This window comes from Calypte anna, chromosome 23 (genome assembly GCF_003957555.1).
Source record: "Calypte anna isolate BGI_N300 chromosome 23, bCalAnn1_v1.p, whole genome shotgun sequence".
Classification (NCBI taxonomy): domain Eukaryota; kingdom Metazoa; phylum Chordata; class Aves; order Apodiformes; family Trochilidae; genus Calypte; species Calypte anna.
This window is the reverse complement of record NC_044268.1, coordinates 4,285,382-4,310,570: the sequence shown is the minus strand read 5'-3', so window position 1 is coordinate 4,310,570 and position 25,189 is coordinate 4,285,382. Positions and strand designations below refer to the sequence as shown.

Sequence of the window (25,189 nt, the reverse complement as noted above, 5' to 3'; positions counted from 1 at the left end):
CCCGCGCTGCCCGCTCCCTGATTGGCCGGTTGCCGGGCCCGGCGCAGGCGCAGTGCAGGACGGCGAGGCCCGGTGCGGGGCCGTTTGCCACAGCGCGGGAGGCGGAGGCGGGAGGGGCGCGGTGGTACCGGCACCGCTACCCGGCACCGAGCGGGCCGAGCCGCCCCGGGGGAGGTTGCCTCCCTCCCCTCCTCCTTCCCTCCCATGCACCGGGGTGCCGCCGGGTCCCGCGCGCTGATTGGCTGAGGAGAAAAGGGAGACCTGCGTCAGACCGCTGGAGTGACGTCACAGGGGTGCGTGCATGACGTCATTGCGGTGCTGGGGAGGCGGGGAGAGATGTGTGTCTGCTCGTGACGTCATCGGGGGTCATAACGGGGCGAAGTCAGGGGCAGGGAGCGGGAGGTCGGAGTTAATTAGGGTGAGAAAGGAAGGAGCGTTAATGAGCGGGGCGGGGCCAGGGGCAGCGGCTGCCCAGGGACCCCCGAGGGGCTGGGGGCGAGGGCAGGGGCAGAGCCGCCGCCTCTGACTCGGGAGGGTGCGGGGGGTGCAGCGGGGCCGGTGCCCACGGAGCCGGGAGTTGTGCGATTGACAGCGGAGGTGAAGGAAAAAAGAACCCCTGGGGCTGTGGGGCGGGAAGGTGCTGCCAGCCCCACCCGGGAGGGGACACGGCCTCCAGCCCGCACGTGGGTGGGTGACATGTGCTTGGCTGCCGGTGGATTTCCGTCGTGGTTTGGTTTTGGTTTTTTTTTTGTTCGGGAGCCCTGTTTTGGACCGTTCTCTGAGGGAAAGTTGGGGTCTCTGGGTTACTTGCTGCGAAACTGCAAGAAAAGCTGTTGTTCCCCACCCCCCTCTGGTGAAACGGTGCCTTGGTTCTGGACTTAGAGCATCGGCTGTCCCTGGTCCCGAATCGGTGTCAGAATTGGAGCAGAGGGTGAGGGTGGGAAGGGTGAGAACGCAGCCACCCAGCAAGGGGTGGGATCTGGGCTGCCTCTGTTTGCCGTGGCTCAGGGTGATGCAGGTTAATCCCTTCAGCAATCCTCAGCTACGGTGGGTGCTGACCCTGGGGCTCGCTCTTCTCTCCGGGTGCAGGGGGGTTTTTCTGTCAGTGTGCACAGACCACTCCAGGGTTTGAAATCCCAAGAGTGAAAACCTGGGGGAGGACAAGAGGAGGAGGAGAGCTGGGGCTGTCTGTGAGTTTGAGGGGGCTGCTCTGCCCCAGGGGGGGCTGCCCTGCCCCAGGGGGGGCTGCCTCCACCTCCCCTCAGCTGGAAGAGGAGTTACCCTGATAGAGACCTTCCTGGTGAAGTGCAAATTCATAGAATCATAGAAAATTGGAAATTAAAATCTGATTATCCTAGATCTGTGGGTGGGAGCCACAAGTTCCCTCCCAGGCCGTGTTGACAGCTCCTGAAATCCTCCAAAGTTCTCAGAATTAAGTGCAGTCGCTGTTTCTCTTTCTCCAGGGTTTGTCAAGACTGAGCGGGGAGAAAAGTCACAATGAAGAACCAAGGTGGGGAGACCAAAGCAGCCCCACAGCCTGCCAGCTCCTCCAAAATGAGCAGTCTGGTGCTGGAGGAGGGTGACTCACCAGAGGCCACGGCACCCCTGGAAGGTGGGGGGTGCCTGGGGGGTCCCCAGGGCCTGGGCTGTGCTGACAGCCTGAGCAGTGAGGCACAGGGAACATACAAGAGTGGGTTCTGAGCCTGGGAAGAGCCAGGCTGGTGTTTTCTGTAAATGAGAGGGGGCCTCTGTACACAGCTCTTTTTACTTATGTAAGGCCAATTGTGATTTCCAGAGCAGAAATCCTGGTTTCTTCCCATTTCTGTGTGTGTGGAGTTCTGTACTGCTTCCTGAGAGAAGTGTGGAGGTGATTCTCACCTAAGAACAATGAGTTGTTTGTTGTTGCTTAGACCCTAAGATCAGACAACTCTTGGGGCAGCATTATGTTGAGTCACCTGCCCTGTCACTGGCAGCTCACACTGGAAGATGAAAACCAGGTTTAATTGAGAGGTGCTTGATAAAAATTCAGCCTACCTTTATTCTGCTGCCAGGTAAATGTGGGATGTAGGAAACACCTGAGCAGAGTTTGTTTAATAACCTCTTGCTCTAAGTCTCCCCTTTGTGGAACCTGTGCTCTCCCTAACTGTTTCCCATGTGGAAGACAGGATAAGTTTGACCTGAGACAGCACCACTGCTCTCATATGTGAGGAGAGAGGCTAAGTCGGGTTTAAAAACCTATTGTAATGTAAAAAAGCCTGGCTGCAGGGATGCTGGCTGTCAGTTCCTGAGGGACAGCTCCAGCACAACCTGCTTTTGCTAAAGGATAGTGGGGAGAGGGGGGATTTTTTGCTCTTGACAGATGTCAGGGGCTTGGTCATGCTCTGGTGATCAAAAGAGGCTGTGAGGAATGCACCTCTATTGTGGGGGCAGCTGGCTGGAGGCACAGCCAGAACAAAGAGCTTGTGCTGCTGGAGGTTGAGCTCGTGGTGCTGGGGAAACCTTCCCTTGTGTTTGTGGAGAACCAGGGAATAGACAGTGTGGGGGAAGCCTCATGGTTCTGTGTTCTCCTCACCCACAGCTCCTCTCCCACAGGAGGACACCAAGTCCTCCCGCCCTGCCGTGTGCGACGTCTCCGAAGAGCTCAGCAGGCAGCTTGAGGACATCTTGAACACATACTGTGTGGATGCCAGTCAGGAGGGCCCGGGTGAGGAGGGCGGGCAGAGTGAGCCCACTGAGCCCGAAGAGGCTGAGAAGTGTGGGAGTGAGTCACCCAAAAACGGGGAGCAGGAGACAGGCAGCCCCGAGATGAACGGGGAGAAGGAGAACACCAAGGGGACTGAAGAGTTTCGACCTGGTGAGGAGTGTGGGGAGAGGGACCAGAAGAAAGCTCAGGAAAAGAAGAAAGCCAAAGGCCTGGGTAAGAGGTTCCCTGCTCTGGTTGTGCTCTCAGCCTGAGGGCTTTGGTGCAGAGGTTGATTTTATGCTGCACTAATTGCCCTCAATGAAATTAGTACCTTGGGTGCAGCCTGTTTGGGAATGATAGTGTCATGTTCTGTGGTGTGTGAGGAAACACACCCAGTGCTGCAGAGGCACTGACAGCTTCTGGATGCTGCTGCAGCTTCTGAGTTTGGGGGATTTCTCTCCTGCTGGACACAGCTCTCTTCAGCCAGCCCAGCAGGGCTGTCCTGCTCTGAAGACCAGGTCTCTGCCCAGCTGCTTCAGCTCATCACTCACTGTGTGTGGTGAAATCAGTGGTGCCGGGCTCTGAGAACATGCTGAAAGTCATAGATCTGGCCCAGGGCAGGCACACTGTGAGGCCTGGTTTGTCTCTCCTGTCCTTGCCCTTACAAGCCAAAACTCTGTGTAAGAGATTCTTTATTTATTTATTTATGTATTTATTTATTTTTAATTCTGTGTCTCGTTCCAGGCAAAGAAATCACTTTGCTGATGCAGACATTGAACACCCTGAGCACACCAGAGGAAAAACTAGCAGCACTGTGCAAGAAATACGCTGAGCTGGTGAGTGCTGGGGAGGAGGCTGCAGCAGGGAGTGTGTTACAAACCTCTTCTCCTGCTCTGTCTGGCTGCATCTGTACCCTTTGCTTCCCTGTCCCAGCTGGAAGAGCATCGTAACTCCCAGAAACAGATGAAGATCTTGCAGAAGAAGCAGACACAGCTGGTGCAAGAGAAGGATCACCTGCAGAGTGAGCATAGCAAAGCCATCCTGGCCCGCAGCAAGCTGGAGAGTCTCTGCCGGGAGCTCCAGAGGCACAACCGAACCCTCAAGGCAAGTGTCTCCTGGGCATTGTTCATCCCATCCCTTGTACTGAGCCGTTTTGGCAAGCTCACCTTTATCAGTGGTTGCCCACAGTTTGCCACCCAGGGCGGTGCTTTAATTTTGCCCTTAAGTGATCATTATCCATAGCACCTGAGTGTTATTTCGGGGTATATTCACTGGGGAAAAGGAAGGGAAAGACCCAAACTCCATTCTTGATGAGCATGAAGGGCTGGGTGGGTTCAGAGCATCAGAAGGCTGATGTGTCCCTGCTGTCTCTGCTTTCCTCACACAGGAGGAAGGTGTCCAGCGTGCACGGGAGGAAGAAGAGAAGAGGAAGGAGGTGACATCCCACTTCCAGGTGACACTGAATGACATCCAGCTCCAGATGGAGCAGCACAACGAGAGGAATGCCAAACTGCGCCAGGAGAACATGGAGCTGGCAGAGAGGCTCAAGAAGCTCATTGAGCAGTATGAGCTGAGGGAGGAGGTGGGTCAGGAGGGGTGTGGGGCTGCTCTGATATTGTGTTTCTGCCCCGTGAAACTGTTTCTGCTGCTGGAGGGGAAAAAGGGGCCTCTGGGACCTTCCCTCAGGGTCCCTGGGAATAGGCAGTGACTGGTGGTGTTCCTTTGGCAGCACATTGATAAGGTGTTCAAACACAAGGACTTGCAGCAGCAGCTGGTGGATGCAAAGCTCCAGCAGGCACAGGAGATGCTGAAGGAGGCAGAGGAGAGACACCAGAGGGAGAAAGACTTCGTAAGTCTCAAAGTGGCACCCTAAGGGCTGCCAGGACTTTCTGCTTCCTCCCTCCATGGAGGGTGCTTACAGCTGGGTCCCTGGGTGCAGAGCCCATCCCAGGCCTCCATCACCACTGCCCCAGGGGCTCCAGGAGCAAGACTGGAGCTGTGCTCTGCTCTTGGTGTCCCACTCCCATCTGCAGGCCAAGTGCCAGCCATGCAGGAGGGTGTTGGGAGCCTCTCCTGGTGGCAGCCAGACTACTTCTTTTGCTCTTCCTTAGCTGCTGAAGGAAGCTGTGGAATCCCAGAGGATGTGTGAGCTGATGAAGCAGCAGGAGACCCATCTCAAGCAGCAGGTGAGTTACCTGGTCTATGTGCTCAGCCTGGTTATTTTTTTTTGTTTTTCTTCCTCCCTCAGTAGGGAACAGCCTGCAGTTCTTTAATCTGGACAACAGAAGGGCAGGATTGCCCCTGGGTCTGGTATGGATGGCCCTGTGTCAGCATGGTATGAGCTCAGATTTCCTTCAGCAGTTCCACCTTCTGAGAGAAAGGGGCCTCAGTTTTTACCAGCACATTTCCCCATTCTGGGAGCAATTGCCTGATCATACCTTGCTGAATCAGACCCAGCAAGTTCCTCCTGCCAAGGCCACAAGCTGTTTGCAGAGCACATCAGTTTCTGAGGATGTTTCCATAGGAAATAATTTCGCCACATTCCCCAGTACCCAGCGTTGGCACAGCAGCTCTGTGCTGCTGGCTTGTTTGTCATGAAGTCCAAGATAGCCATTTGAGTTCTTGTCTGACACATCCCTTCTCCTGGGGCAGGCTGTCAGGAGGTGCTCTGGTGACCATCTGAGAAGCTGTAACCCTCTCTGTCCCTACAGCTGGCTCTCTACACCGAGAAGTTTGAAGAATTCCAGAACACCCTTTCAAAAAGCAGTGAAGTGTTCACAACATTTAAACAGGAGATGGAGAAGGTGGGTGACTGCCTAGCAGAGCCTGCACTGGCTGGAGGCACTGCCTCTCTGCCTCTCTGTGATGTTTCTATAATTCTGCTGGTGTTAAAATCAGCCATGAGCTGGCTGCTCCTAGATCAATACTGACTTTGTGTGGTGACTTCTGTCCCACCTGTGTCATCACAAGCAGAGCTGTGCCTCCCTCTCCTGGTTTGTTGTTTCCTGGTGGGTGTTTCCCTCTGGTGAAGCTGACACAAGGAGATGTTTCCCAGGACAGCAGAACCCCTTTGCCTGCCAGGGAAAGGGGGTGCCCGCTGCAGAACACGTGAGATGGCATTGCCTACCATGCTCTGCCTGTGGCTTATTTGTTCCTTTTTTGACGCTGTCATTCTGTAGATGACTAAGAAGATCAAGAAGCTGGAGAAAGAGACCACGATGTACCGCTCTCGCTGGGAGAGCAGCAACAAAGCTCTCTTGGAGATGGCTGAAGAGGTGAGGAGGCTCTGGCTGGACAGATGATGTGCTGCATGGTGTAGGGTTGGACCTGAGGGGCAGCAGGATGGCTCCAGCCTCATTTCAGGGTGGAGATTTGTATTCTGCCCTTCAATTCGATTTCCTTTCCTGTCGTGGTGGGAGCCCTCTGTCACGTGGTGGAAGGGGCAGTTACTGAGTGCAGGGGGGTGTGCAGGGAGTCAAACACTCTCAGCTTTGCCCTCTGTGAGGGCAGAAAGAAACAGTGCCAGTACCATGGGGCGCTTCAAATACCAAAGGTTTGCTTAGTGACAACTCTTGAACTTCCATCTGAGGTTTCCTCTCTCTCCCTGGTGGGGTGGAGTCTGAACTTTCCTTTCTGCTTGCAGAAAACCCTTCGGGACAAAGAATTAGAGGGGCTTCAGGTGAAAATCCAGCGCTTGGAGAAACTGTGCCGAGCTCTGCAAACGGAGCGCAACGACCTCAACAAGAAAGTGCAGGACCTGTGTGCCCACACCCCCCGGGCAGATCCCGACCTGCTGGAGCCTCTGAAGAACCCATCCCAGGAGGGCTCCGAGGGGGCTGCAGGAGGTGCTGAGGATTGCCTGCACTCAGGAAAGCCAACACACAGCACAGATCCCATGGAGAGCCCAGGAGAACTGAGCAGGGGAGCCCTGGGGCAGAGCGGGACTGAGGAGGGCTCAGGTGGCACTGACTGAGCCCTGGTGTGCAGGCAGAGGTGGGCGAGGGAGGGTGGTGAGGATGTTTCTGTAGCCTCCATCTGATGACCCTCTCCTGGTCCTTGGAGGGGCACAAGAGGACAGCTCTCCTGGGGATCAGGGATTTTCCTAGCTTAGGTTTTCAGAGGGTTTTTTAAATTTTATATATATATATGATATATATATATGATATATAAAATATGTGCAGGGCAACGTACACTTTTATCTATGGATGACCCACCCACCTCCCTGCCTGTGCGTGAATAGCTAATATATGGAGACTCAGCCCCTTGTCCCTGTCACTAAAAGACATTGTCCTTGGCAGGCTGCAGCTCCCCAGAACTGAGCGCAGCTCCTGGACCTGCCCCGGCCCCCGGACAGCCGGATCCAGCATCACCTCCATCATCGAATGAAAGCAAACAAGCAGAGCAGGGAGAACAGAAATGTTTCCCAGCACTGGATTCTCCCTCCCTCCCTCCCTTTCCCTTGGGCAGGAGGAGGGAGCTCCAGGACTTGGCTGTTGTTTTTCCATGCCCTGGCTGGTGGCTCCCTTATGTGTGAGCCAAGCAAACCAGGGTCACCGAGACCATTTCTCCTCTTCTGTGTGGGTTTTGTGTATTGAGCGGAGACAAAAAAGCAGCAGAGGAACAGGGAGGTGCCCAGTTCCCTCCTGGCCTCCCGTGGGGCCTCTGCTCCTCCCAGAACCTGCCAGTGTCTCAGTAGCCTTATGATGATTCACAGTTGCCTCTTTGCTATACGCACATGTGCACAAGTGTATTAAACAGTTAATCCAAAGGTCTCATTCCCAAGTGTTTTGCACAAGTGTGTGTGATCAGTTGTGCAAGGGGAGGGGGAGGTTCCACCCCAGCTCCTCTGTCCCTGCATCAGGACTGCCCTGTCACATCCCTTGGGCTGAAGAGGTGGTCTTGGAGGTGTCCAAGCTACTGAGGCTCCAAGAGGATAAAACCTGGAGCTGCTCCATCACCACCTGCTCAAGCTGAATCCCTGGGACCAGCACAGAGGCTGTGTGGGGGCTGTCAGACCCTGCAGCCCCTCCAATCCAGATGTGTTGGTGCTGTCACAGCTCTCCCCTTTCTCTTCCCTCTGAGATTTTCTCTGAAGGGTGAAGTGCTCTCCTGAAGGACCCTGCTCTGTGCTGGAAGGATGTTGGTGGCCAGATGTGGGGGCTGCTGGCATTGAGCGTGGGGGATTTCTCCAGACTCTTCTTGTCCTGTGGGATCCCTGCTTGCTTGGAAACCTCCTTTGCTGCAGCTTCTTTTTATGACAGACTTTCTTTTCAGCACTGCCTTCCTTTAGCTTGAGCAGAACTGAGCTGCCCAGCATCTTTCCTGGCAGTGGATGTGGGCAGAACACTTCTGGTTTCTCCTCCAGCAGCACAAGTGCTCGTGTCCTCTCTCTGCCATCCTACCCTATCCTCATGAAGGAGCTACCTCACTGCACAGTGAGCTGCAGCCAGGCTCTGGACTTCTGACTCCTTCAGTAAAAGAAAAACACCAGGACATCACCAACCCCCTTTATATTTTCTTTTCTCTGCTGCAGGACTGATCACTTCTGTTGGGAAGGGCTGTTGTCTGTATCGTCAAACCCAACAGAAACACAACCTCGCTGCCTCTTGTTCCTCAGCTGTTAGGACATATTTGGGAGTGAAAATGGGTGCTGGGCTGTGGGGCAGGAGTGGGGTGGCCCCAGGACTGGTCTGAGAGGGACTGGCAGGGGCCTTCTGCTGGGGTGGGTGGCAGGGGGAAAAGTTGGGTGGTCTGTGCCCAGGATCTCACCTGTGGTTCTGCCCCCCCATGGGACCATCCTGGCCCTGATGGCATCAAGATCCGGGCTGGCCAGTCCCTTCTCTTTATGTGGGCTTCAGAATGTCCAAAATTGGCTTAGAATCCATCAAGGATTGAAATCAGAAGCTGCGTTCCATTCTGCGGGTGCTGGGGTGGGGGGACAGGACCCCCCTTTCCTCGTGCCCCTGCCTGGGGGTTGGAGATGGATCCTGGGATCACAGGGGCCCAGTGACACCAGGGAGGACATGGGGCAAACCCTGGCAGCCTGAGCTGATCCTAGGGATGGGGCACTGTCCCCACACCAGGACCTGTCTGTACTGACATGACCGCGGTACCAGCACCACCTGTGGGCTGGATCCTGCCTCACATGGTGGCGGTGCCGGTGCTGGTACCGGAGCCAGGCCCGGACATGCTGAACCCTGTGGGCAGTGTCCAGCAGTGCCACCACCCTGGGGACACGCAGAGGAAGTTCCCTTTCCCTTTAAATGCAAATCCCAGCCCTGAGGCTGAGGGACGAGTGTCCGGTGGGCTCGGGGTGTCCGGTGGCTCAGGGACGAGTGTCCAGCAGGACACAGCTGGGCCGGTACCAGAGACTGGACCGGGACCTGGTGCAGGTCAGTCTTCCCCGCGTGGCCACGGTGCTTGGGGAGGTGACCGTGGGCTGTGGACAAAAGGGCTCCCGCGGGGCTCACTGCCGCGAGGGTCCTGGGCGGCCTCGGCTTGTGCCTAGAGGTCTGGGACCCCCGCCCCACTCCTGCCGGGGGTGCAGCCGGGGTCACTCAGCCACCGCGTTTGTGTGTCCCAAATCCTCTTTCCCGCAGCGCTGGGGCAGACGTTGGACTCCAGGCCAGGCGGGCGGCTCCGGCACCGTTCAGCCTCGGCTTCACTCCAGGAAGCGACGCTCCAGCGTGGATGCCGGGATAGCGCAGCTGGAGCCGGGCTGCCAGCACCCAGGGAGGGGGCCTGAGCCCCCAGTTTGGGCTCTCCTGCCCCCAACAGAGCCCCCACACAGCCCCTGGACCCCACTGCAGCTCACCAGGGCCCACCATGCTGAGGGTCCCAGGGCTGAGGCTGGAGGAGGTTCACCACCCCAGTGCTGCTCCTGGGGGGACTCCGATGTCCCCCAGCTCAGGACAGAGCTGAGAGGCCCCATGCAGGGAAGGGGCCACCAAGAGCTGTGTCCATCCCGTGCAGGGGCCCTGCCCACAGCTCCCGTGCCCCCCACGCCCCTCAGGATGGAGGACTGGAGGAAGAAGTGGAGCCCCAAAGCCTCCATGGCCTCAGCGGTGCCCACTGGGACCCCGCGGCTGCTGCCCCCCAGCAAGAGCACATCCTTTGTGCTGCCACTGCCCTCACCCAAGCAGTGTGCCCGGCCCAGGCGGTCAGTGCCAGCATATGGGTGACCACCAGCCCCTCCGGGGTGGGCTTTGGGTAGTGCCAACTTCTCTACTCTCCCTGCAGCACGAGCAAGGAGCGGGTGCGTGGGGCAGCGCAGGGGACCCCCCTGCAGCACAGCTTCCTAACCGATGTCTCTGATGTCTACGAGATGGAAGGGGGACTGCTCAGTCTCCTCAGTGACTTCCACTCAGGAAAGCTGCAGGCATTTGGTGAGGGGGTGGGCAGAGGAGGGGGAAGCTGGGGGGCACAGGGCTGGGGGGTTGTGACGCTCCCACCCGTGGGTGCAGGGAAGGAGTGCTCCTTTGAGCAGCTGGAACACGTGCGGGAGATGCAGGAGAAGCTGGCGCGGCTCCACTTCAGCCTGGACGTCTGTGTGGAGGAGCTCCCTGAGGAGCAGAAGAAGGTAGTGGCAGACAGAAACCTGGACCAGCTGCTGGCACATGTGAGTGTCCCTCCCCTCAACCCTGGCTGTTGCCATGGCCGGGACTGCCGCCGGCCCTGCCTGCCCCATCAGTGCCTCAGCCTCTGCCTTTGCCTCCCACAGCTGGAGGAGCTCAGCAGCTCCATGTATCCTGCACCGGGCACGGGGTGGTGGCCATGGCGGTGGTGGCAGTGGTGGCTGTGCTTGTGGTGTGTCCCTTCGGTGTTTTCCCTTGACCCACGCTCAGACAGAAGCTGCACCTGGCCGAGAGTCCCGGCCCCGAGGACACCGCAGCCTGACCCTGACCCCAACCCGGACCCGGACCCGAACCCCCGCTGGGGTGTGCGGCCGCTACCGGGACACCACCCATAAGTCGCAGCCCCCTTCCCGGCGGAAGGGCCGATGGAGGCGGCACCGATCCCCGCTGGGCCTTGCGGATCCCGGCCCGCCCCCGCCGCCATTTTCTTCGGTGCCGCTGCGGTCGCGTGAGGGCAGAGCGGAGCCCGGGGAACGGCGGCGGCCATGGCGGCAGCGCTGGGGCTGCAGGCGGAGGGGTGGGAGCGGCTGCTCCGCGCCGTGACCCGGCTGCAGGTGGGGAGGGACCTGGCTGGGGGTGGAGTGGGTGGAGGGGACACGGGAGGAGCCGGCTGGAGGGGGGGAAGAGTCCCCCGTGGGGAGCGGGCTGGGCGGGGACAGGATGGGGAAGGGTCCGGAGGGGAAGGAGGTTTGTGGTGGGGCTCGGGGGGGGATTCCCCGTGTTGCCTCATTAAAACCTGACTTGGCTCCAGACCTGGGACGCGTTTGTTCCTTGTGTGCCCGACAGGGACCCTGGGGAGCGGGGGTGTCCGGGGGTCACTCCCAGGGGGGGTCACTCTCTGGGGGGGTCTCTGGTTCCAGCCCTGCCTCCCCGTGCCCCCCAGGCCTGTGTCAGGGGTTATTTGCTGCGGAAGCGCTTTGGGACCCTGCGGGCGGAGTACGAGGAGGTGGTGCGGGAGATCGAAGGAGACCTCAGTCGTCTGGAATGGCGGGGCCGGCTGCTGCCGAGGCCCTTCTTCCACCCCGAGGTCCGTGCGTGGGGACAGCGAAGGCTCCGTCAGCCCTGGCAGAGGGGGGTGGTGGATGGAGAGAGCCGGGGAGATGGGGACACATCGAGGGGATGGGGACACATCGAGGGGATGGGACACATCGAGGGGATGGGACACTCGTGTGTCTGTGTGGGTGGCATGGCCTGGTTGGCTGGGCAGACAATACTTTTGCAGCATAGTCCCAGAAAGCTGTAGGTTTACAAATGGAACCCCCTAATTACCCATCCCCAGCCTGCAGGACTCTCCCTGCTGCACCCCGGAGTCTCTGGTTGAGGATTTCTTCCTCCAGATGAGACTCCCGTGCAGGTGACTCCTGTGGGTTTTGTCCCCAGTTGTGTGGAACAGATGGACCCTCCTGCAGCAGGCTGTGCCCTCATGTTTTTACCACTTTTGGGAGGAAAACCCTTTAAAAAGTTCACAGTGGTAACCAGAGCTCATCCATGTAGTGCTGGGGTGCTGCCAGTGATGCCTCTTCGGCTGAGACAGAGCCTCTGCCCTGCAGCAGGGACACTTTATCCATCTTTTCTATACCTTTCATTCTCTCATGTGTTGCCTCTGTAGATTCCATCACCAGGGGAACGCTTGGGTCCCCACGAGACTGCACCAAGCAACAACACCAGTGCAGAAAATCCACAGGAGGTGGAATTGGACACCTCTGAACCAGAACAGGACTGCAGCAGTGGGAATCCTGCAACCCAACTGCAGAGCAAGGAAGAACTGAACATGGCAGGTGACAGCGATGGAACAAACCCCACAAACCTCGGGGGTGGTGACCACCAACACACCAAAAAGGGGTGCAGTGCCCCATCAGAGAGTGAGGACTGGCAGAATGACAGCATTGTGTCCTCTGCGTGGGACAGCGCTCTCCTGGGGGCAGAGTCTCTTGAAGCCTCCCTGGGTAAGGGAAGGGTGTTCTGAGGGACCTGGTGGTGGGTGTAGGGGGCACAGGAGGTCACTGAAGAACCAAAACCTTGAGAACATCTTGGAGAGAATGGAAGAACCCAGTACAGGAGAGACAGTAGGTGCGATCTGAGCCTTTGTTCTAATTATTTTTCCATTTCCTTGCAGGAATTCCCCTTGAGGACCTAAAGCAGCTTCCTCACACTCGCTCTGGTCTCCAGTCCTACAGAAATCACCTAATGATGGAGCTGCTGTGGTTGCAACAAGCCATCATCAGCCGTAAAAACGTGAGGGTGCTTCCAAATCCACTGATCAGCCCCGTGCCTCTCTGCAAGGGTGGGTGCTTTCCTACTAGTAGGTCTCTGGGATTTAGCCATTAACACTGGTTTGTTTTTTTTCTCATACAGTTCTTGATGTTGAAGCAGAAGCTTGGGACTCCAGACCCATGGGAGGGCATTCCAGAGCACCAGGGGCACTTGGATTGGTGTGGAGCTGCAGCACCACAGTCGTGAAGTGACCTCAGGGACAGCAGCAGCTTGAGGAGCTCCAGCTCCGTGGGTTGATGTTTTCCTCTCCAGGTGAATGTGGCAAGAAGCCTTCTACTTCATTTAAATGTGGGTATTTAGTGAAAGCAGGGATTAAACATTTCTGTGAGGACAGGAGGTGGTTGTGTGCCTGGGAGGGGAGTCCCAGTGACACCTCCTTCCACAGGGACCCTGTTTCTGTTGGCTGAGATGGATGATCCTGGGGGAAGATTGTGGCTGGGATGACTGTCACTTATGGAAGATCTTTTCTCACCAGCTTATAATTTGTGGTGGAAGTAAAATGCCTGAGGGCAGGGCTGCTTTCAGCCTGCAGGAACAAGCTCTTTCATTCTGGTCTGTGCTGGGTGTTTGGGACAGCCCTGCACATCACAGCTCTGCTGTATCTGGGATCTCCAGGTGCTCCTAGGCTTTGGGGAACACCTAGTGGAAGAATGGAGAGTTTCCTGACTTCCCTGTGCAGCTGGTGGCAGGGATGGCACATCAAACCTGACCTGCAGGAGATGAGGGTTGGTTCCTGACACCTCGTGGCAGAGTCTCCTGGGCTGGTGTTTGAGGGAGTGAGTAATGACTTAGAGGGTTTGGTGCTTTTTTTATCTTCAGGGGCATTTGAGGTCCCTCAGAAAGGGACTTTCCACAGGGTGCTTTGTTTCCCTACTGTGCCCCCTGAGCCTTTTGTGCAAACACTCAGCATTGCTGCTGCCTGAATGTGACACTGTGACCCCGTGACTGACATTTCCTTCTGTTCCTCTGTGTTTCTGAATAAAAAGCTTTTCTGATGCTTGTCTCAGAATCTCTCTGTTCTCCCTTGGGCAGAGCTGTGTGAGTTCATGGCCTGCCTTGGCCTGTGGCAACCTGCTCAGTGCCCAGGGTGGGGTGTCCTCTGGAGTGTGGAGGTTTGTCTGACTGAAACCCACTGCACTTCTAAGCGATGGCAAAGGGGGGACAGCTTCAGGACACCCTGGGTGGGGTGTGAGCTGCTGCCATGAAGAGGTGGCACTTCCCACACCTCCAAGCTGGTTAACCTGAGCCTGGTGGCTGCAGCAGCTGGAGAGGGAGCTCACTGTACTTGGTGTGTGAGGACTGAAGAGCTTTGTGGTTCCTGGTGCTCTGCAGATTGGTTTTGGTCTCCAGGCGGGCCCACAGCTCCATGGGGACAGACAGGAGGGTGTGGAAGGGACGGGAGCAGATCTGTGAAAGGGTTTGGGGTGGGCAGGAGGCTGCCTGGAGCTCTCCTCCACTGCTCTGCTCACCTCCCTGATCAGCAGGGCTTGCTTGATTCCCGAGGGATGAGCTCCCATGGCTTTGCTCTGTCTCCTGCCAAGAGGGTGCTGGTGTACCGCAACGGGGATCCCTTCTGCCCCGGGAGGAAGTTTGTAGTGACCCAGCGGCGGTTCCTGACCCTGGAGGTGTTTCTGAGCGAGGTGACCAAGAGAATTCGTGCACCTTTGGCTGTGAGGAACCTCTACACACCCAGACATGGCCACCGTGTGGCTGAGCTGGGGGACCTCCAGGATGGGTGCCAGTACGTGGCTGCAGGCTTTGAGAAGTTCAAGAAGCTCGAGTGAGTCGATGGTGTCTGGGTTTGGGGAGCACCTTGAGATCAACTCTGGGGAGGGAATGTGGGTGTAGATGGAAAAAAAGAGGTAAAGGGGGTAGGAACCCAATGAAAAACTTTTGTTTTTCTACTGGAAAGTAGGGGACATACCACAGATGACATGGAAAATATCAACACTTCTGATAAGGTGATGACTTTGGAAGCAAACATGTTGGTGTGTTTTCCAGCAGGATGTTGTGCTTGATGCTGCTCTGCCCCATGCTTGTTTTGGGGTGTGTGGGAGGTTCTGCTGCCTTAACACCATCTCCACTGATAAATACTTTTGGTTTGATGTTTTGTTGTTTTCTGTAATTACAGCTTTTTCAATTCATCCCAAAATACAGAGGGTTAAAGAGGTTTTGTGGGTTTTATTTGGCATCACTTAACTCTTGGGGATCTGACATGCTCTGTGGTTGGCTGGGAATTTCTTAAAGGCACCAGACTTTAATTCAAAATGAAGTTCTGGGAGACCACAAGATGGGGCACCTGCTTTGGAAGTGACCCAAAAACGTGACCCACACTTCTGGCTGGTGGTGCTGCAAGGCTGAGCAGTTGGGTCAGCTCCTCACTGATCTTCAGCTGGCCATGTACCCCCTTGGTGTGTGGCCATGTTCTCATCTTGTTCCTCCAGCTATTCACATCATGGAAGGAAGCAGCTCCGTGGGATGAGGAACAGACAGGGTCTGCAGGTGAGTCCCTGAGCTGTGGGGACACAGGAGTAGGGAGGTGCAAGAGACATCAGGGCTGGTGCTAAAAAAATGAAGTTGAGGTTTAAGGCTACCAAGTGGACGTGAGGCTGCAAGGCCCAAGGAATCAGACGGGTGTGTGAGGCAGCACCAGGTCTGTGAACCTTTGTCCTCTTCAGTGGTGAGGGGCAGGATCCGTGCTCAGAGCTTCTGTGGGGATTCTGGAGCTGTGTGAAGGACCTCTCCAGCACTGGTGTTGCTGACAACAAACCCCACATGGCAGCAGCGAGTGTCCCCAGGGCAAGGAAGTCCTGATGGAGAAGAGGGGAGTGGGTGGCAGGGCTGTGGCTGTTCCTGTCTGCTCACTTGTCTCCAGCTTCCTCCCGCAGCTCCCTGGAAGCCGAAGGCCCCGGGGCGATGGCAGCAGTGCCGACCCCCCTGCACCATCCAGTGAGTGCCCCGGGGAATGTTTTGGGAGGAGGGAGATCCTGGGAATGCTGCCCCACAGGGACAATTCCCAGCAGTTGTTGTAATCATTGCCCAAGGCACCACTGCCTGGGTTGGTTTTTTATTCCCAGGAATACTGATGGCATTCTCTGGGTTGTTCCCACTGCAGTGTTTTCCGGAATGGGGACTTGCTGAGCCCTCCTTTCCCCCTGCTGCTTTCCAGGAACACTCGGCTGCAGTGGGACACACTCCTGGCTCTGGTAACAAAGAAAATCCACAGTGGAGCTGTTCACAAGTGGGTATCCAGACAAGACCCTCCTGGCTCCTCTTCCCTCATGCCCAGAGCTCAGACTGCCACTCCAAGGCTGCTTTTTGCTATCTCCTTTGCTTTTCAGGTTTTCCTGTCTTTAAATGAGAAGGGGGGTGATGTTGCTGATGGTCTGGTGAAAAAGCAATAAGTGAGCAGGAAAGCACAGCATTAAAAAAATGGGGCTTATGTCTAGAGGGGTTTCGTCCCACAGATGCAGCCCACTTCTCCTCACACATCTCTTTACTGACCCCCAAGGAGAGAGATGAGATCTACTGCATCTCCCTGATCACTGGGTGTTATATTTTGTTGTGCTTCATTGACTGATCCTCTATGACTTGTCTGAGCCCTTTTCACCCTGAGGGGTTGTTCACAGTCCCGTGCCAGCTCCAAAGCCTTTGCTGTCTCTCCCTCGAGGCTCTGCAGGCTGGATGGGACCCAGGTGTCTGCAGGAGAGGAACTGCTGAATGGTCATCACTACGTGGCAGTGGGAAAGGAGGAGTACAAACAACTGCCTTACTTGGAACTGCTGGTGCCCCAGGGCTCTGCCTGCAGGATGCTGAGGTGGGTGGACTGAAGCTCTAAGAGTGGTTTAAAGAGTCCTCTCCATGGTGGTCTTCAGCTAAAGCCATCCCTCTGGAGCCCCCCAGTGCTGTGGTGGGCAGCAATGGGAATGTGGGTGGCTGCAGAGGATGCTTTGCCCTTCCTGAAGAACAAAAACTCCTCGTGGTGCCACTGGAATCTCTCGGTGCTGAACGTTCTGCACAGCCACCTCCAGGAGGCAGCCCATGACAGCACAACCAAGAGTTCACAGCCATTGCTTGGGAAAATCCTTCACTTTTCTCACATTTTCAGTCGTACTGGTGTACCACTTCTCTCTACAAAGTGTAAAGATTAAAGTACCCACCAGGGGGAACTTCAGGAACCAGAGGACACTGAAATCTGATTTGTCTTCTGGGTAACCAACATTTCCCTCCTGGAAGGTGGGAGTTACAGCTCCCACTGCAGGAAGGTACCAAAGGCTTTCCTGGATTGTTTTAATTATTGTTTTTCAACCTTAATCCTGCTCCAGAGTTGCAGAAGAAATTACAGCAGAAGCCAAAATGCTACAGCCCGGGAAGGGGTTAATTCCACCTGATGGCTCTATGAAGTGTGTAAAATCCTTCCTGGCTGGGTTCAGATTTCTTACACTAAAAATTCAGTAACTTCTCCAGCCTAACTTGCCTGTAGTCAGAGGAAGCTTAGAAGTTGGCATGGAATAAATACATAATTCCTAAAATGACTGAACACCTTTATTAGGTAGTAATAAATTGATACCTTCTTTTTAAGGGAAACCAAAAAGTTATGTGTTAAAAATGTCTCCAAGATGCTGTTTTAAAATTTCCACAAGACTGTTTACCACTGGTGTAATGGGATGAGGGTGCTGGATTGTAGGTGATTCCCAGCTCTGCCCAGGTAGCCTCTGGATTTATTAGAACTACAAAGGAAAACAAGTCCTGTGAAATTAAATTAGAGAAAGCCCTAGTAAAGAATTAGCTGATGGTTGTGATTCTTGGCTCAGTGTGGAGCTGGGTGAGCACTCAGTCACTGAAATGTCATTAAAATACCTTTTGACTTGAATGTGGAGACCCAAATGTGGAGCTTACCAAAGCTGTGGTAAGGCTGGGAACAGAATCCAGGAATTTAGTCCCAGAATCTTTCTGTAACAGCAAAGTGCTACATTAATTATTGTATTTCTTTCTCCCTGCAGAAAGGCAGAGAAGTCACAAAAGACTGTGGCTGTTGTGAGGAGTTCACAAAGGGACCTGACAGGGACAGTCTGCAGGTAACCAAAGCATCTGAGTCCTCAGCCTCTGCCACACCTCAGCCCAAGGCCAAACTTTTTGATGAACTGAATGATGAATTCTGATGATTGAACAAACTCTGAATTCAAGCACTCTCATGGATTTCAAGGGCTTGAGAAGCAGAGCATAGGTGAGCAATGAACCCAACACTGGTAATAATGAAAATCTCCCTCCTCTCTTCATCTGGCTGTTGTGATGATGTGGCAGAGGAGGTGGCTGCCTTGCTGACACCAGATAAACTGGTTTTGAACGTGACCTTGGGAAGGAGGAGTCCCCACCCAGAACTGTTGCCTTGATGACAAAATCCCTGCCAGAAGTTTGTTCTGTGTAGTTCTGTGTCAGGTACTTCTTATAAAGAAATTTCATCCAATCCTTCTCCCTCTGACTTGGAATGCTGGGATAATATTTGCAGCAATCAAACCTGTTCTCAGAAAGATACACAGTTTGGTTTTCTTGGTTTATGAGCATTCAGGAGAAGTCACAGTAATAAACAGCTCTGTGTGCTCTCTGTTTTCCCCTCCCTGGTGTTCCTGAGTAATTGTAAGGGGAACAAAGATTTTTTTTTATTATTATTTTTTTTTCCTGTGATCCACCTGGTGGTTTTGATCTGATAATTCCACTGAAAAGGAAATCATCCTTCCTAGAGAGGTGCTCTACAGGACTCCAGGGGAGAAAAGGGATGAAATGACCTCAGCATGAGGGGAGAGTTCCTCATCAGATTCCTTCTAGGGAAAAACCAGTTGGCCCCAGAAGCTCCCATTGAACCACTTAGGAACCATTTATTATCCTTCCAGTGCTGAACAAGACAATTCACTCTTGCTTTGAAGCACCCACAGACAAAAAAATCCCTTAACTGAAGATGTTAAATGGGCTCTCCTGGCAATGTGCCTTGTTCCAGGCTGCAGCTTGGGGAACACCATGCGTGGGGGTTTTGATATCTGTATGTCAAAATTCAGCTTCCACCTGAGCAAAGAGTCTGCTGTAGAGCCAGGATCCCTCCTGTCAGCCAGAGGGGTTACCTTCAGACAGGTTTTCTTCCTCTGCTTCTCACCACATCTTCAGGACCCAGCCAGACAGAGTGTGACTCCTAAGGCAGTGAGCAGCATCCCTGCCACAGCCCCTGTGGGATGAACCAGGAGGTGTTGGGAACTACAGAAGTCAAACCCCCCCAGGCAGATCTTCCCATGGCTACACAAAAAATGCTCAGATGTGATGGAGAAAACCAGAAATGTCTGGGCAGACACAAGCTGGAGCAGCTGAGCTGTGGGTGTCTGGAATGCCCCTGCAAATGTTCCTAAGGAAATGCTGATCCTGATCCTGGCTAGGAAGAGCCAAGCAGAAACACCAAACCCCTCAGGTCTGTGCATTCCTACAGCTCCTGTGCCAGGGCCTGGTGGTTTTGAGCTTTCCAGTTTCCCATCATTTCCTGGGCAGAGTAATGCTGCTGCAGGTCACAAGGGCAAGAAGGGCTGGATGCTGACATTTGGGGCTCACAGAGCATTCCTTTTCCATGGTGTGGGAATCAATCAGTGCTAATATCCACTCAGATAAAGGTTCAGGCCTGCAAACTCTGTCACCTTAGAATGCCACTTCTGTCTTGACATTTCCTAGCCCTGCCCACTTACAAGTCAATTTTGCTTTCTTTTCAGCCTCCCTAGCAAGAGCTCCTTCACCAGGGGAGTCCCTCCCATGGGTATTTAACTCTTTTTCAGGGTACCAGAGGATCACTCTCACTGCTAAGTCAGCAAACAGGCAATGGATACAGCAGACAAGGGGAGGAAGCATCTTAAGTGTAACTTACTTTGACCACCAATGTCCTCTCCCAGCATCCTGCCAGTCACCACGGTGACAACCAAAGCCAGGGAGTTACAGAGTGGCACTGCCAGGGACAGATCTGCAGGGGGATGGTTTTAAGACCAACAGTTTAAAGTGGAGAACCTTGAACACATCACCAGACACTCATTTTGCTGGCCCTTATTATTACAAGACAGATAGCTGATGTTGAGCTGGGTCAACAGCTAGGGGATCACACTGCTCCTTCCAAAATCCTCATCAACCCCCTCTGTGAACTCACCTGTGGAGGCCAGGGTGAGGTAGAAGAGGAGGGATCCACCTTGGTTGAGCAGAAGGGGCACCATGTACTGCAGGAAGAAGACAGGGCTGTCAGCTGCTGCAGCCCAGAGCCCAGCCCTGCTTGTCCTGTGCCGTTTGGCAGTGGGATGGTGGCACACTGGTGGCATACTGGTGGCACACTGGTGGCCCTGCTGCCAGTCACCAGCTGCCTAAGGCCTCAGCTCCCCAGTGTGCAGAGGGCAGGCTGAGCTGCCTGCAATTAAAATGTGAAAGTCAATGACCTCCTGTCAGGCTGAGCCAGGCTCAGCCCTGCAGAGGAAGAGCAGTGCTCCAGGCAAGTCAATGAAATATGGATGGAATATTTACCAGTTGAAACCGGTGTATCAGGTCCAGCTGTGAGCAGGTGGGAGTGATCCCCACCGTGCTTTGACCCCCAGGCCCGGACGTGTTCTCACCTTGTAGTTGAGGCCGAGGAAGCGAATCTCTGCCCGCAGCTGCTGCAGGCGGCCTGGGCACCGCAGCTCCTCCAGCCCCGCCGCGCCCGCCCGCAGGAAGGGTCCGGTACCGCCCCACAGCACGGCCACCAAGACCAGCACCGCTGCCTGCCCTGCAGCACGGCCCGGGGGCACCAGGAGGGGGGCCCAGCCCCGCTGACACCCCCGCTTGGGACAGTCCCACAGCCCCTGCTCTCCCATCAGGGAGATCCCGCTCCGGCTCCGCTGTCGCACTCCCCTCAGGGGGGAACCCTACAGCCACCACCCCCCGGGACAAAGCCCCTGGGGCACAGGGCCCCGGCCGCGCTCCCTGCAGGAGACACCATGGCCCCCTTCCCCCCGCAGCGGGCCGGGCCCGTGCCCGTGTTCCCCCGCAGGGAGGACCCCGCAGTGCTCCGGGCCCCGGCCCCTCTCCCCCCTCAGCGAACCCCAAGGGGTCACGATCCGCGCACCACCCCCCCCCAGCCCCGGGCTCCCCTCGGCCGCTGCCTCCCCCCCCAAGGCCGCAGCCCCTCACTCATCCCGGAAGCTCACCCACGGGCACCATGGTGACGGTGACGTCACTTCCGCTTCGATCTCCCTTTCACCCGGAAGTGGTGGCGCTTCCCTCTGGCTGTGCGCGTCCGACATGGTGAGAGCGGGGCTGGGACTGGGAGGTGGATACAGAGGGTCAGGCGGTGCCTGGCCCCGGGAAGGGGATGGTTACAGGCGGTCAGGCGGTGCCTGACCCCCGGGAAGGGGATGGTTACAGGCGGTCAGACGGTGCCTGACCCCCGGGAAGGGGATGGTTACAGGCGGTCAGGCGGTGCCTGGCCCCGGGAAGGGGATGGTTACAGGCGGTCAGACGGTGCCTGGCCCCGGGAAGGGGCTTCTGGGCCGCGGAGGGGATGGGGGGGGGGGTGCTGTGGTTCTGCTGTCCCGGGAGCTCCGTCCCGGGGGCTCAGTCCGCGCCTCCCTGAGGCATTGAGTGTCCCCTTCCCCCCGGCAGAAGCCGATCCTGCTGCAGGGCCATGAGCGCTCCATCACTCAGATCAAATACAACCGGGAAGGAGACCTTCTCTTCACCGTGGCCAAGGATCCCGTGAGTGCGCAGGGCCCTGCCCCCAGCCAGCCCCTGTAGCGATAGTTGGATGTTCAGCCCCGTTAATTAATCCCTCCGGTAAGACCCTGGGTGTTTGTCTTCTCCCAGATTGTCAACGTTTGGTATTCAGTGAATGGGGAGAGGCTCGGCACCTACAATGGCCACACGGGAGCTGTCTGGTGTGTGGATGCAGACTGTATCCTTTGATCATGGAAACCAGTTTGTCTGTCCCCTGTTTCCCTTTGGAATGATTCATTTGAGCTGATTCCTCCCACCTGCTGCACAGTTTGCTCTTGAAGAGAAGCAGGGGGGCCACGTGTTGTGTTTGAGTCTCCTTCTGCTTTTCTCTTACTCCATCTTTTGAGTGTTCCTCCTCCCAGGCTGTTGTTTGGGATAATGTGTGCATTTGTCCTTTTGCTGTGCTGGCCCTGGCAGCTCAGGGAGAGTGTCTGAGTGGCACAAAGGCTTCCATGGGCTTCCAGTGGGTAGAGGAGGCAAAAATGTGCAATGTTTTTGTTAACATGAGAGCTGAATCCTTTTCCTCTTTCAAGAGGAACATTGGGTTTGTAATGGGGGTGCTTGGATTCCCTGTCCCTTGCTGCTCCTGGAACATGTCCCACCTCTGTAGAATGTTTATGTGTGGGTTTTTGGTGTTTTTAAACCTTGTGTGTGAATATTCTCTGGGAATTCAGGGAGCAGTTTGTTGGTGCTGCTGTTCCTTACCTGCTGCCCCAGGGGACACTCGACACGTGCTCACGGGCTCTGCAGACAACAGCTGTCGGCTCTGGGACTGTGAGACAGGTGAGGTTCTGCCTTCCCTGCCTTGGTCACAGCTCTGTCCTGTCCTCAGGTTACTGAGCAGGGCCTGGGGGGTGGCAGCCTGACAAGGGGGTTCCCCCCCTCTGAAAGGGGAGGCCCCACATCCAGGCTGCTGGCAGGGAGGGGTTGTGGATGTGCCTGGTTCTTAGGGAATATTGAGTGAATTTCCTCACTTTACCACCTGAGGAGCCCTTTGTGGGTCACCCAAAATACAACTCAGCAGCACCCAAACCCCTCCACCCCTCTCCAGACCCCTCCAAGCTCCCCACCTCCCTCCAGTCCCCCCGTTCTGGTGCTGGTTCCCATTGATCCCATGGGGATGGGGCCTGAGGGATCTGCTGTGTGTGCAGGGAAGCAGTTGGCCCTGGTGAAGACCAGCTCAGCAGTGAGGACGTGTGGCTTTGACTTTGGAGGAAACATCATCATGTTTTCCACTGACAAGCAGATGGGTTATCAGTGCTTTGTGAGCTTCTTCGACCTCCGGGACTCCAGCCAGATCGGTGAGAGACCCAGTGCTGCCCCAGGGGAGGAGGGGAAGTGTTGATCACTGGTGCCACTCTGTCTGTCTCCTGCCTTCCTTCCTTCCTGCAGAGAACAACGAGCCTTACATGAAAATCCCCTGCAGTGACTCTAAAATCACCAGTGCTGTCTGGGGCCCTCTGGGAGAGTTCATCATTGCTGGGCACGAGAGTGGGGAGCTGAACCAGTTCAGTGCCAAGGTCAGTCCCACCAGGAACAGCCTCTCATGGGGGAGGACAGCACAGGATCATAAAGGTTGGGAAAGACCTCTAAGGTTATCAAGTCAGCCCAACACTGCCACGTTCCAAACTGCCATATTCACGTGGGTGAACAGCTGGAGGTTTGAACACCTCCAGGGATGGTGACTCCACCACCTCCATGGGCAGCCTCTTCTTCCACTCTTTAAGTTAAAAATTTTTCCTTATACTCAGTCTAACCCACACAAGTTAAAGTGAGAGGATTTCAGGACCAGCTCCGGACTGGCTCTAGGTTTTTGGCTCCAGCAGCTCCCTCAAGCAATGTTGAGTTACCAGCAGCTGCCCTGCTCCTGGCAGAGACGTCTCCTAAACAATTTTTAAGGGAGGAGCTGCATGTCTGCTGGCTTCACTTCCCAGCTTGCTGAAACTTCTCCTTTCCCCTCCAGTCAGGGGAGCAGCTGTCAAACATCAAGGAGCACACCAAGCAGATCAATGATATCCAGACCTCCAGGGACATGACCATGTTCATCACTGCCTCCAAGGACAACACAGCCAAGGTGAGGCCTCCCCTCAGGAACATGGAGTCCTGCAGGACCCCTGCTCAGAGCCACTGCTGTCCCACAGCTTTGCTCCTGAGGGATCTGAGGAAGTGGGAAGCTAAAGCTGAGTGGGAAAGGGGAAGCACAGCCCCAATAAATTAAGAGCCAGGCATTGGAAACAACACTGCCAAAATTAAGGCTGCAGTTTGCTCCCTCTGGAAGATTGGAGGTGAGGTTTATCTTGGGCCAATATTTTGGGCTTCTAGGGGAATGTTTTGGGGATTTGGGTGCCTGTGTAGACCAAACAACTGCCCAGGCAAGGCCTAGCAGACAGATATCACTGAGTTAGCCAGGCTGTCAGGCCTTTTGTGGAATAACTTTCTGCCTTTTGCCTCTGTTTTTCCAGCTGTTTGACTGCACAACACTGGAGCACCTGAAGACGTTCCGGACAGAGCGACCTGTGAACTCTGCTGCACTCTCCCCCATTTTTGATCATGTAAGGAGGAGCTCTCTGGTTGTAACAGCCTTGCTGTGATTCCTGCTTTGTTCTGTGTAGCTCAGGAGTTTGTGGGATCTGCTGGGTTGGTCAGAGGCTTCCCCAAGGCTTTGGCTCCCTCCTCTCCTGGCTGAGCATGATGTAAGCAGCACTGAAGTGGTTTTCCTTTTCTCCACTGCAGGTGGTGCTTGGTGGTGGGCAAGAGGCCATGGATGTTACCACGACCTCCACCAGGATTGGCAAATTTGAAGCCAGGTTGGTCTCTTTCCTCTGGCAGAGCTGAATCCTCACCTGGAGGACTCCTACAGCCCAGAGGTGCCAGAGCACTTTTCTCCTGGCAGTGCTGGGGGAGTCACTAAACTTGCATTGTTTTTCTGAGGAAAACCCCATCATGTCCCTCACCAGGATCCTGACTTCTGTGACCATTTCAATCTCTTTCCTTCTCTCAGGTTCTTCCACTTGGCTTTTGAAGAAGAGTTTGGCAGAGTGAAGGGTCACTTTGGTCCAATAAACAGCGTTGCTTTTCACCCTGATGGGAAGAGGTGAGGATCTCTGCCTTTCCTTAGGATACAGCTGGGCTCACAGTAGAACAGAGCCAGCACCTCCCTTAATATTCCTGTGACCCTGAGGGGGGTGGGTCACAGATTCCCAAAATGTCTTTGTTTGGAAGAGACCTTCAAGCTCACCCAGTCCAACCTTTGACTTGGACTTCAGCCTTTCCCTTAGGTCCTGTTGCACATTTTGGCTGTGTCACCATGATCTTTTTTTTTATTTTGTCTTGTGACACCTGTAAGTTTCTGGAGGGGTTTGTGGGCATGGGGTGTGTTACAAAGCAGGGTTCTGGGACACCATCACTGACTCCATCTTCTCTTTCCTCCCCTGCAGTTACAGCAGTGGGGGTGAGGATGGTTACGTTCGCATCCATTACTTCGATCCCCAGTACTTTGAGTTTGAATTTGAAGCTTAAAGGAGAGGACTTACTTCTCCTCTTCCCTCTCCTCTCCCCATCCTGACTGCAGCCCTTCTAAGGTCTGAAGTTGGTCAGCTCTGCAGGAGGCATCAGGAAGCAGTGAGCAGCAAACTTCAGTGCTGGGGGAAGGGAGAAAGTCAGGAGGGCAGTAAGGGCTGCTACAGGAGGTGGGGAAGGCAAGGACAGGGAAAGCTGCCTGCCTGCCCCTGGGGGTCTTTCCTGCTCTGGTGAGCCTGTTTATACATCAGGGGAGAAAAGAAATTAAAAGGAAATAAATATAAATCTTTTATAAACACAAAGAAAAACGCCTCTG

At 55.3% G+C, this 25,189-nt stretch overlaps 6 protein-coding genes across 15 annotated transcripts; 5 read left to right on the top strand and 1 right to left on the bottom strand.

The window, feature by feature from the left end:
• The first annotated feature begins 66 nt into the window (after nt 1–66).
• Nucleotides 67–7,465, top strand: TXLNA (taxilin alpha). 5 transcript variants are annotated; one of them, XM_030464306.1, is made up of 12 exons: nt 67–293; nt 1,464–1,510; nt 2,579–2,917; nt 3,428–3,519; nt 3,617–3,787; nt 4,071–4,265; nt 4,413–4,532; nt 4,795–4,869; nt 5,395–5,487; nt 5,863–5,958; nt 6,327–6,642; nt 6,982–7,465. In XM_030464306.1, the coding sequence occupies exons 2-12, from the start codon at nt 1,498–1,500 to the stop codon at nt 7,215–7,217; spliced, it is 1,746 nt and encodes a 581-aa protein (XP_030320166.1). In that variant the 5' UTR covers nt 67–293; nt 1,464–1,497; the 3' UTR covers nt 7,218–7,465. The 5 variants fall into 5 exon arrangements, with proteins under 5 accessions (XP_030320166.1, XP_030320168.1, XP_030320167.1 ...); XM_030464308.1 differs by having other exon boundaries at nt 1,464–1,612; nt 2,579–2,704; XM_030464307.1 differs by having other exon boundaries at nt 1,464–1,612; nt 6,327–6,528.
• A 1,448-nt stretch (nt 7,466–8,913) lies between these two features.
• Nucleotides 8,914–13,586, top strand: CCDC28B (coiled-coil domain containing 28B). The gene is made up of 9 exons (XM_030464312.1): nt 8,914–9,075; nt 9,283–9,842; nt 9,923–10,068; nt 10,147–10,301; nt 10,404–10,426; nt 10,528–10,871; nt 11,927–12,263; nt 12,434–12,552; nt 12,673–13,586. Exons 1-6 carry the CDS (start codon nt 8,947–8,949, stop codon nt 10,577–10,579), a joined length of 1,065 nt encoding a protein of 354 aa, XP_030320172.1. The 5' UTR covers nt 8,914–8,946; the 3' UTR covers nt 10,580–10,871; nt 11,927–12,263; nt 12,434–12,552; nt 12,673–13,586.
• Nucleotides 10,753–13,586, top strand: IQCC (IQ motif containing C). 2 transcript variants are annotated; one of them, XM_030464314.1, is made up of 5 exons: nt 10,753–10,871; nt 11,201–11,344; nt 11,927–12,263; nt 12,434–12,552; nt 12,673–13,586. In XM_030464314.1, exons 1-5 carry the CDS (start codon nt 10,803–10,805, stop codon nt 12,775–12,777), a joined length of 774 nt encoding a protein of 257 aa, XP_030320174.1. In that variant the 5' UTR covers nt 10,753–10,802; the 3' UTR covers nt 12,778–13,586. The 2 variants fall into 2 exon arrangements, with proteins under 2 accessions (XP_030320174.1, XP_030320175.1); XM_030464315.1 differs by lacking the exon at nt 11,201–11,344 and having other exon boundaries at nt 10,777–10,871.
• A 510-nt stretch (nt 13,587–14,096) lies between these two features.
• DCDC2B (doublecortin domain containing 2B) lies at nt 14,097–17,692 on the top strand. The gene is made up of 7 exons (XM_030464247.1): nt 14,097–14,371; nt 14,440–14,453; nt 14,984–15,093; nt 15,467–15,540; nt 15,707–15,832; nt 16,262–16,408; nt 17,595–17,692. Exons 1-7 carry the CDS (start codon nt 14,097–14,099, stop codon nt 17,671–17,673), a joined length of 825 nt encoding a protein of 274 aa, XP_030320107.1. The 3' UTR covers nt 17,674–17,692.
• Nucleotides 17,122–20,616, bottom strand: TMEM234 (transmembrane protein 234). Of its 5 annotated transcripts, XR_003988501.1 has the most exons (6): nt 20,217–20,616; nt 19,763–19,829; nt 19,490–19,582; nt 18,708–18,808; nt 17,452–17,544; nt 17,221–17,340 (listed from the first exon to the last, which is right to left on the bottom strand). XR_003988501.1 is itself a non-coding variant. In XM_030464319.1 (5 exons), exons 1-4 carry the CDS (start codon nt 20,454–20,456, stop codon nt 18,747–18,749), a joined length of 462 nt encoding a protein of 153 aa, XP_030320179.1. In that variant the 5' UTR covers nt 20,457–20,616; the 3' UTR covers nt 17,221–17,340; nt 18,708–18,746. The 5 variants fall into 5 exon arrangements, 4 of the variants coding, with proteins under 4 accessions (XP_030320178.1, XP_030320179.1, XP_030320180.1 ...); XM_030464319.1 differs by lacking the exon at nt 17,452–17,544; XM_030464320.1 differs by lacking the exon at nt 17,221–17,340 and having other exon boundaries at nt 17,356–17,544.
• Nucleotides 20,617–20,805: 189 nt separating this feature from the next.
• On the top strand, nt 20,806–25,188 carry EIF3I (eukaryotic translation initiation factor 3 subunit I). Its single transcript, XM_030464313.1, has 11 exons — nt 20,806–20,886; nt 21,244–21,336; nt 21,445–21,532; nt 22,072–22,137; nt 22,506–22,655; nt 22,747–22,874; nt 23,318–23,428; nt 23,817–23,906; nt 24,088–24,161; nt 24,356–24,448; nt 24,792–25,188. Exons 1-11 carry the CDS (start codon nt 20,884–20,886, stop codon nt 24,871–24,873), a joined length of 978 nt encoding a protein of 325 aa, XP_030320173.1. The 5' UTR covers nt 20,806–20,883; the 3' UTR covers nt 24,874–25,188.
• The last annotated feature ends 1 nt before the right edge of the window (nt 25,189 follows it).